Genomic DNA, 11,145 nt, shown 5'->3' on the forward strand with positions numbered 1-11,145 from the left:
TAATTGTTGCTTTATCTTATACCATATGATTGTATTTCTAGTGGTTGAGATTTAGTCTAATTGTTTAGCCTACAGGATAGGAGAATAATGTGCAGACTTTAGTATAGCTTAGTCTCTCTCTGTAATTCAATTCATTCAATTCAGATTACCATTATCTCATCTGGTATCAAGAGCGATAGGTTAGCCTTTCTTTTTTCGAACAATCCCGAGAATTGAGATGTCGACTAACTCCTCCGAAAGAACCATCACCACCGCTCCTGCCGGTGCTCCACCGTCGGTCAACACTCTCACGGCAGCGCACCACTTTGTTTCCACTCGGCTCACCATGCGGAACTACTTATTCTGGCGCACTCAGGTAGTTCCGTTCTTACGTGGGCAGGGGCTGCTTGGTTTTGTCGATGGCTCCAAGCCGTGTCCGGCTGCCACCATTGCCGTCACTCCCGAGTCAGGTTCCTCCACCGTGACGGCGGCAACCACTGCACCGAACCCCGCCTACGAGGCGTGGATACAACAGGATCAGGCCATCCTATCCACGATCATCTCGTCACTATCCGACAAGGTGATGCATCTTGCTGTTGGACGTGAGACCTCGCGCGAGGTTTGGGATTCCCTTGCGTCTACGCTGGCTTCCACTACGAGAGCACGGTGCCTGAGCCTACTGGGGCAATTTCAGACTCTACGCCAAGGCCCAGGATCACCGGCCGACTACCTCGGACGCTGCAAGATGATTGCAGAGGCCCTCTCACTTGCCGGTCGACCGCTGTCCGACGAAGAGCAAATTTTGTATGTCCTCCGCGGCCTACGTCCAGAGTTCCGCACAATGGTGAATTCGCTCACTGCCACCGGCGCATCCGTCACCTTGACGCAGCTCTCCGATTTCCTCCAAGCCCAGGAGTTCATCCATGAGGATGATTTTGCAGTGGGCGAGTCAGCTGGTGGTGGAGGATCGCCGGCTGCCTTCTACGCTGGGCGTGGTAGACACGGCGACCAGCAGCACGGAAACCGTGGCGGTCGAGGACGGCAGAACCGCGGTGGCCGGAATGGGCAGAACGGCGGACGGCAGGGCCGTGGTGGTGGACCTCGCTTCCAGATATGCAGGTCCCATGGCCATACTGCGCTTTACTGTTACAAGCGCTACGCAGATCGCCCGGCCGGTCATGCGAATGTGGCTGTCTCTGGCGAGTCCGCGGTTCATGGTGCAGATGCTTGGTATCCCGACACTGGAGCCTCATCGCATGCCACTCCGGACGAGCAAATGTTGAATCATTCTGAGACATATACCGGCGGGGATGTGCTCAAAATTGGCAACGGTACAGGTTTGGACGTTTCTCGTATTGGACACACGGTTATCCATTCTAATTCTAATTCTAAATCCTTGTCTATGTCAAATATTCTCTGCGTTCCTAATTTAACGTTACCGTTATTATCCGTGTATCGTTTTACAAATGAAAACGATGTTTACTTTGAGTTTCACAAAAATCTGTTTTATGTGAAGGATTGCAAAACTCAGGTGGTTCTTCTTAAAGGGTCTACCTCGGGAGGAGTGTACAAGTTATTGGTTCCCAATCATCACCTTGTGCTTTCCTGTCTGCGCGTGCGTCCACCGAAGTCTGGCACCAACGCCTTGGTCATCCCCACAATCAAGCCTTGCAAAGAGTCCTAAAACACTGTTCGGTGGTCAACAATAAAACTAGTTTGTCAAAAGTTTGTACTTCGTGTCAATTAGGAAAATCCTCACGATTTCCTTTAAATAGAGTTTTGAGCACTAGTAATAATATATTGGATTTGATTTATACGGACATATGGGGTCCGTCTCCTGTAATTAGTGCGTCAGGATACCGCTACTTTGTACTGTTTGTGGATGACCACTCCCGCTTTTCCTGGTTTTATCCGTTAAGGCTAAAATCGGATATATATAAAATTTTTGAAGTGTTCCGGGCGATGGTAGAACGTCAATTTTCCCGTTCTATCATCGCCATCCAGTCTGATCTAGGGGGTGAATACCGCCGCCTTCACAAAGTTTTTGAGTCTCTCGGGATTATCCACCGCCAATCATGTGCCTACACACATGAGCAAAATGGGCGAGTTGAGCGCCGGAATAGACACATCGTCGAAACCGGCTTAGCACTTCTTGCTGAAAGCTCAACTCCTTCAATCTACTGGGACTGTGCGTTTGAAACTGCAACGTACTTGATTAATTCTCTACCATCTTCCGCTATAAACAATCAAAGTCCTTACTATCGACTATATAAAACCCAACCACCATACACTTTCTTTCGTGTATTCGGGTGTCGCTGCTATCCCTATCTACGGCCTTATAATCGGCATAAGATGGAATACCGGTCGATGCCCTGTGTCTTCTTAGGTTACCCAGTTTCCTATAGGGGATACCGTTGTCTTGATCCAATTACGGGAAAAGTCTTTATCTGTCGGCATGTCCGATTTGACGAATCCATATTTCCCTTTGCTATGCAGTCTGATGAACAGGTTGCTGCTAGCCCATCAACTCCACCTTGGGGATCCGGGCCAATAGTTGTGGGTTCTCAGTCCGTGCCCACTGCTATGGAGTTGCCTTTAGCACAAGAGCCGAGGCCGTTAGCTATTGCGGCTCCGCCAACTTCACCCACCAATGCCAGGACAGAACCACCGGCTAGGCGGGCCAGAGGCACCCGAAGGCGGGTCCAGGCTATTATACCACATGTCATGCGCACGAGGCGCCAAACACAAGGCCGGGGCGAAGAGTTCTACGCCCTAACTGCATCCACCAACCCAACTTGTTACTCACAAGCTATGGGTCACCCAGAGTGGCGTGAGGCCATCGACCAAGAGTTCAATGCCCTCCTACATAATAGCACCTGGGAGCTCATACCGGCCACACCGGATATGAACATCATCGGCTGCAAGTGGGTTTTTCGCACTAAGCGTAAAGCTGATGGCTCGATAGAACGCTATAAAGCACGTCTTGTTGCTAAGGGGTTCAATCAAGTTGCGGGCGAAGACTTCTTTGACACTTTTAGTCCGGTGGTTAAACCAACCACTGTTCGCATATTATTTTCCCTTGCTCTCTCTCACAGGTGGACTATGCGACAACTTGACGTTCACAATGCCTTCCTCAATGGCCATCTTTCAGAAACAGTATACATGAAACAACCCCCCGGCTACGAAGATCCAACGCATCCTGATCATGTGTGCCGACTCCAACGCTCACTATACGGGTTAAAACAGGCTCCGCGTGCATGGTTTAAATGGCTCCACGACTTTCTCATCACTACTGGGTTTCGAGCCTCTAAAACAGATGTCTCACTTTTCTACTACACTACGGGTTCGTCACGTGTCTTTCTCCTAGTGTACGTAGATGACATCATCATGATGGGCAACGACACGGATCTAGTCACCACATTGCTGCACCGACTCTCCGCGACATTCAAGATTAGAGATCTTGGACAACCCCGGTTCTTCCTAGGTATTGAAACACTACCAATTGGGGACACCTTGGTTCTTTCTCAACGTAGATACATAAAGGATATTCTCATACGCTCCGGAATGACGGACTGTAAAGCTTTGGCCACTCCAGCAGCAGTCACGAAACCGGTTGCTCCCTCGTCTGATCCGTTTGAGAATCCCACACAATACCGCAGGATTGTAGGGGCCCTGCAGTATTTGACTATCACCCGTCCGGATCTTGCCTACTCCGTCAACAGGTTGTGTCAGTTTATGCATACACCGACTACTGAACATTGGACTTTGCTTAAACGGGTCCTACGGTACATAAAGGGCACACAGGACCTAGGGTTACGGCTTACACCTTCGGCTACCTCAGATCTACATGCCTACTCTGACTCAGATTGGGCTGGATGCCCAATAGATCGTAAATCTACCAGTGGCTACGCTGTGTTCTTAGGTGCCAATCTAGTCTCTTGGGTCTCGCGCAAGCAGCGCACCGTGGCTCGGTCCTCGACAGAAGCTGAATACAAGGGTCTTGCAGATGTCTCAACTGAAGTGACATGGGTTATTTCCTTACTCCGTGAGCTTGGGTTACATTCAGGTACTCCTGCAACGCTATGGTGTGACAATCTGGGAGCCACATACCTAGCGGCCAATCCTGTTTTTCATGCTCGCACGAAGCACGTGGAGATCGACTACCACTTCGTTCGTGACAAAGTTGCAAGTGGTGATTTCCTAGTCAACTTTGTTTCCACCAAGGAACAGCTTGCGGATATCTTCACCAAACCGCTACCGGCCCCACGCTATCAGCTGCTTCGAGACAAGCTCAATGTTGTTTCCCTCCAACCTTGTGCTTGAGGGGGTGTGTTAGTAATATAATTAATTGTTGCTTTATCTTATACCATATGATTGTATTTCTAGTGGTTGAGATTTAGTCTAATTGTCTAGCCTACAGGATAGGAGAATAATGTGCAGACTTTAGTATAGCTTAGTCTCTCTCTGTAATTCAATTCATTCAATTCAGATTACCATTATCTCATCTAAATGACCTCATTTGGTTGTTGTAAATTCTTGAAACTGCGTTAGGGCGTTTGCTCTTTCTTGTTTCATATAGTTTAGTCTTTCTTTTTCATATATATCTAAAAAGATAGATATTAAACAAATATTAGCATTTTTTTAACTTTGTCAAAAATAAAAAGATGTATAATAATAAATTTTTATAATGTCAAATAATAGTTTTTTTTTTTTTTTTTTTTTTTGGGGGTGGGGGGTGGGGGATAAAAGCAAGGTTATGGAAAATGTCAAAATGCTCAAGTGGGGTGGGATAGTCTAATTCGGATAAGGACAAGTATAGTGTAAACGTAGACTTGGTTAAAATAAATAAGAGAGGGAAAAAAGGGCAACGTGAGGTAGGTAGGGACGCATATCATGCTGTGCATCTGTATGCACCATGCATGGTGCATCCGAATACAAAAACGACATCGTTTTAATAAAACGCACATTTCCCCTTAAAAAAAAATCAGGTTCGATTTCCAGCAACAACATATGAACTAAAATTCCATAATCGATGAATTATAATTCCATAATCTAATCTATTAACTAAAAATTCCAGAATGAATGAACTAAAATTCTATAATCTATAAACTAAAATTTCAGAATCGATGAACTACAATTCCATAATCGATGAACTATAATTCCATAATCAATGAACTATAATTTCATAATCTATGAACTAAAATTCCAGAATGAATGAACAATATAATATTGTTGTTGGGAATCGAACCTGAATTTTTTTTAAAGGAGAGACGCGCGTTTTTTAATAAAACGACGTCGTTTTGGCATCCGTATGCACCATGCATGGTGCATACGGATGCACAGCATAACGATTGAGGTAGGGATGGGTTAATTAAGTTGTTATTGGTATTTGGGTTTAGATTAAGCCATAGAGAAATCAAAATTGATCAAAAGTATTGGATAAAATAAAGAAAGTATAACTTTAAGTATTGTGTGAGACCTTTCTATCCTGAGACACATAATATTTTTTATAAGTACATATAAAACTATTATATTTAAATTAAAAGTATTATACATTTCATGTGAAATGTTATCACGTAAGATTTACTCAATTAGTAAATATTTTGTGTGGTTGGTAGACGCTTGGGAGGTTAGAGATGAGTAATATGGGCTTATCTCGTTTTGGTTTGGATGAAATATGTGAAATGTTATTCAGTTTTATTTTATATATACTGCAATTCTATTTCACCACAACTACAGTATCATTTTGATATAACTGCAGTTCCATTTGATAATATAAAAATAATATGTGAGGCAATGTCGGTTTAGATACACTGTAGTGTCACTCCGTTAACACTAACAGCGCCGCCGTTTCTTTACTTATAGAAATTACGCTATTTTGATGAGGGGTGCATAATCGATTATGCACCGCGGTCCATGATATAACGACTACCTCTAGTCCCCTAAGGCTTATTGTTCGTTCTTGGGCCACCATGTCTTCCTTACCTCTAGCCCACCAATACTCCTTCCTTCTTAGGCCACCATGCATTCTCTACCTCTACCCACCAAGACTTCTTCCTTCTTCTTAGGCCACCATTATTTCTTCTCTACCTCTACCCACCAAGACTTCTTCCTTCTTGAGCCACCCTATCTTCCCTACATCTAGCCCATCAAGACCCATTCCAACTCTTGGACTAACATGTCTTCTTCACCACCCCTTAACTTGGGCCAACCCTTCTTCTTTACCGCCCGCTTGGGTCAAGACTGTACCAATAAAATAGGCACCGGAGCCCCATGACATGGCAAATTATGCCCTGGACCTGTGTTCACAATGAATTGTGGACACGGGTCCAAAACGACGTTGTTTTTTTAAAAAAAAAACGCGTCACTCCAATTTTAAAAAAAAAAAATTGATTTTGTATCGCCGTTAACGGCGTTATTCGTTTGTGCCATTATGAATGTACAGTTATGGGATTATGAATGTACAGTTATGGGATTATGAATGTACAGTTATGACATTATGAATGTAAGTTATAAAATTATAAATACAGAATTCTGACATTATTAACTTACAATTATGAACATATAGTGATAAAATTATGAACATAGAACTCTAAAATTGTGAACATGGAGCTTCGAAAATTATGAAGTTCCAGTTATTGAATTATGAATGTACAGTTACGGAATTATGAATGTACACTTATGGAAGTATGAATGTACAGTTATTGAATTATGAACATAGAGCTCTGACATTATGAACTTACAATTATGAACATATAATAATAAAATTATGAACATATACTCCTATAACGAATCTGAAATTTAAAAAAATAAAAAATAAATAAAAAAATAAAGATAACAATGCCGTTAGGCACTGTTACCCAATCATTATTGTGTGGACCATGGTTCACACAAGTTGTGTGGACCATATTTTGCCTAGTGTAAAATAATGGTATATTCAGTACAAAAATAATGTACATTCAATACAAAAATAATGTACGTTATATAGAGAGGATGTACATTATTTTTGTTCTGAGTGTACATTATATTGTATAATGTACATTCAGTACAAAAATAATGTACTTTTGGTACATTAAAAATGTACTTTTTGTTATGGTCCACATAATATTGTATGGACCATGGACTATACAATAATTTGCCACTGTTACCCGTGTCCAGCATGCATGCTGGATACGGGTCCAGAGCATAACGATTGCCATGAGATCATCACTATCAATACTCAAAGACTAATTTTGATTGGTTTTGAACACGAAAATTTAATAATAATAATAATAATAATAATAATAATAATAAGTGCAATAATCAATGAATCACAACTAGGTAGAATATAAGTATATAATAACATAATTAATTCCAACATGCGACAACAAATTAAATTATAGAGAAATGACCATAAATCCTAGTTAAAAGCAAGATTGGCGTACTAATGTCACAAATTACTGTACTAATGTTGCCATGGCTACCATGCATGATTGTCACTCAAGCTTAATTTTATGTTTGCCTTGTGGCACAAAAGAACAATCATTCGACTACTACATCTTTCTAATTTTTATCCATTATGTCCAAAAATTAATTAAACTTGATATTCAATTATTAAAAATGTATCACTTTTAAATTTATTATCTAAAAAGAATTAAAAGTGACATTTAATTCGTCACTAGATGTTTTATTTATTTTTGCCTCATAGCATATCATCTTGTTGCCACATGCATGGTCTAATAGATTTTTTATAGGTGTGATATTTTTTTTGAGTAACGACGTTAATTCGCAACCACAACTCGATAGTGTGCATTGGGTAAATCTCGTCTTGTGACTCTAGCCGTCAAAGGGTCACAAGGAGGTAAACTTGTCTAAGTTGCATATATAGCTGACTCGGCTAAATCCAAGAAGACCAATAGGTCACTCCTGCAGAGAGTCAAACTTATAACTTTGTAGTTACCAAATCAACGACCTGACTAACTTGACTGGAGTTACTTTCGAAGGTGTAACATTTTGACTAGCCGATTGGTGTATTGGTGACGATGGAGGCAATAAGTGCATCTGTCACATGGGTTGGGAACTGCACTGCACAACCATTATTCTTATCATTGGTAGTATTAGGGTCACTTAATACGTCGCTCCATTAGGAGTTAAACTTATAACATTATCGTTACCAAACCAATAATATGACCAATTTAACTAAGTTGCCCCGACTTGATCATAGTTTTGATAACCAGCTTTTGTCTTGTTTTTTTTTTTTTTTTTTTTTTTTTTTTTTTTTTTTTTTTTGGGTGGTCTTGTGTAGACTTGTGATTTTTCAAAACAATTTATTCTATTTATTGTCGTCTCACTTTAAAATATTTGATCCAGCCAGCCATGAATTCAGCTGCTGTTTCTTAGAAGTTCCAACATAATGTTCAAAAGGTTCTTTTTTAATAAGCTATATATTCTTATATTTTAAAATAAAATAGACTTTAATATTTACCTTTTATATAACTTGGACAGTGGGATCGAACTAATTAATTAAATATTTCATGACGCCGGCTTGGACTAGCACTAGCTCGTTCATAATTACAATTAATTATACATAATTACGTAATCCACTACGCCAGAGTTTTTACTCTTTTTTTTCCAAAATTTTTATTAATATTATTAATTGAAAAAAAAAAACAATAATTTCTTTTTTATTTCAAATTTTAATTAGACATTATTTAAGAATTTGTTTCTTTTTTTTTTTTTTTGAAAGGAGAATTTCTTTCTTTTTATGCTTTATTTATTACGTCATTCATAATGTTCAAAATTTTCCAAAGATAGACTTTATTATACTAAAATAATAAAATTAATAGCATATTTAGTGAAAATCAGGACACTTTAAAGTGTAAGCGAGTCAAACTACTCATGAGATACTCGAGTTCAATTCGACGAATGTTCAATTTTGGTTCGGTTATTGATGAGCCGAGCTTAAGCAGTTCAAGTAACAAGTAGAGCCAAATTCAAGCTTCTTAGAATCTTAGTATTCGGCTCGAGTAACTCATTACCTAACTAACTCTTTAATTTTTATATTTTTACACACACACACACACACACACACACACACACATATATATATATATATATATATATATATATATATATATATATATGTATATATATAGTACGGATTATTATAAATGTAGATATATCTATATTTATATAGTATAAAATTATCTCTAAGTAATAATGTAATATAATATTCAGTTTCATTAGTATATTTAGTTGTAAAGTATTGTCTTATAATATAAGTGTAACCACAATAGTAGTTTTTATTTGGAAGAAAAAATTAGGAATTAATTTTTATTTAATCATTCTAATGGAAGGGGGGCGGCTGGGAAGAAAGGAAAAAACTTGGGCAGATTGCTGGGCACGTGCTTTGGGCGCATAATGGCTTTGGTTTGTTTTTTTTTTTTTTTTTTTTTTTTTTTTTTTTTTTTTTTAAATAAAAATTGTCCAGTTAGAATTTATTGTTTTTTTTTTTTTTTCTCTTCTCACTTGCTTCTTTCTCCTACATAACCTGTAAAAATCTCACAAAAATCTATTATTATTGAGGTTGCTCTAAAATTGATCTCGAGCTTGAGTTTCAATTTTTAGAACAAACAAATTGCACTTTTGGTCCTGTGAGTATTAGGGTACTGACAATTTGAGTACGTGACTTTCAAAACTCCCAATTTAAACCTTTAACTATGCAATTTTTGGCAGATTTAGTCCTCCGGACCAAATTGCCGGCCAATTTTGGCCGGAAAAAGATTTAATGCTTCGAATTAATTTCTGATGAGGGTAAAATTGTCATTTCACTCCCTTCTTCTTCATTCTCCCTTTCTTCTTCGTTCTTCTTCTTCTTCGCTCACCGGTTCTATCCCTTTGTCATGTCCCTAAAATCAGACATGTTCAACAACCTCGTGCCCCGCCTGGTTGCATACATAATCTCCTGCTGAAACACTGCATCACCATCATTGAGTAGATGGTGAATGAGCATCAAACACTTGAGGGCCACGATCCAGTCCCGGGTTTTGCCCAGCCTCCTGGACACCACCGACACACAGGCACTCACATACCCCCTGGAAAACGAAGTCAAGCGGAGAATCTCTCTGATATATTTCTCAGACGCTGGATCATCATTGTGGCTAGTGGCCTTCACAACCGCAACTTCCAGCTCCGGAGCCATGTTGCTAGCCACCTTGGCGAGCCCAATGCTCGTCTGGTCCTTCACTGTTCCAATCGCCTTCCGAATTGTGCTTGGCGCCATTGGATCGGAAAGATTTCTTCTCCTCTTTCTTCTACTTCTGCAAAACCACCACCAGATTTCAAACCACACCACCTTCAAACTAGAAATCACTTCACACACTAACAAATTCAAAGTCAAAGGGGAAAAAATAACGAAAAAAATTCCAAACCGAAAATAAATCCGAATTCAGTTGGACTGATGTTGCTACACATCCATCAAAATGTTTACTACATTTAAAATCCACCGACAATGTTTTACCAGCAATATTGTTGTTCAACCATATTACTTATCCCCAAAAAAAGTCCACCGACATTTAAAAAATGCAAAGATATAATTGAAACAGAGTAAATTACAGAAATCCCAACCAGGAAACAAAGCCAATATTTTACGGCAATATCGTAAGAGCTCTCCACACACACATACATATCAAAGCTAAAGCATTAGATTTTGGCACGGCTCAGAGCTCTTACAAAATCGTTGAAATGTAGACAGATCTTAAGCAAGGACTACATGGTCGAAACAACGCCGGATCACGAAGAGAAAAGAGAGAGATCTGAACTGAACAGAGAGTTGACCACTAAAGCATTGCCGACAACGCTGTTTCCTTCTCCTTTTTCCGGCCGCCGGTGGGCGAAGAAGAAGAAGAACGAAGAAGAAAGGGAGAATGAAGAAGAAGGGAGTGAAATGACAATTTTACCCTCATCAGAAATTAATTCGAAGTATTAAATCTTTTTCCGGTCAAAATTGGCCGGATGATCAAATCTGCCAAAAATTGCATAGTTAAAGGTTTAAATTGGAAGTTTTGAAAGTCACGTACTCAAATTGTCAGTACCCTAATACTTACAGGACCAAAAGTGCAATTTGTTCTTTTTAGAACCAAGTGGAGCTTCCATCCTTTGACTACTAAAGACATTACATTCCATGGA

At 39.7% G+C, this 11,145-nt stretch overlaps 1 protein-coding gene across 1 annotated transcript; it reads left to right on the forward strand.

Moving 5' to 3' along the window:
• The first annotated feature begins 217 nt into the window (after positions 1–217).
• LOC109186244 lies at positions 218–1,663 on the forward strand. Its single transcript, XM_019336171.1, has one exon. The coding sequence runs from the start codon at positions 218–220 to the stop codon at positions 1,661–1,663; it is 1,446 nt and encodes a 481-aa protein (XP_019191716.1).
• The last annotated feature ends 9,482 nt before the right edge of the window (positions 1,664–11,145 follow it).

The sequence above is a fragment of the Ipomoea nil genome, unplaced genomic scaffold (genome assembly GCF_001879475.1).
Source record: "Ipomoea nil cultivar Tokyo-kokei standard unplaced genomic scaffold, Asagao_1.1 scaffold1407, whole genome shotgun sequence".
NCBI classification, from domain to species: Eukaryota; Viridiplantae; Streptophyta; class Magnoliopsida; order Solanales; family Convolvulaceae; genus Ipomoea; species Ipomoea nil.

Coding starts and splice junctions, on each gene's coding strand:
- LOC109186244 (XM_019336171.1), top strand. CDS start 218: ATGTCGACTAACTCCTCCGAAAGAACCATCACCACCGCTCCTGCCGGT.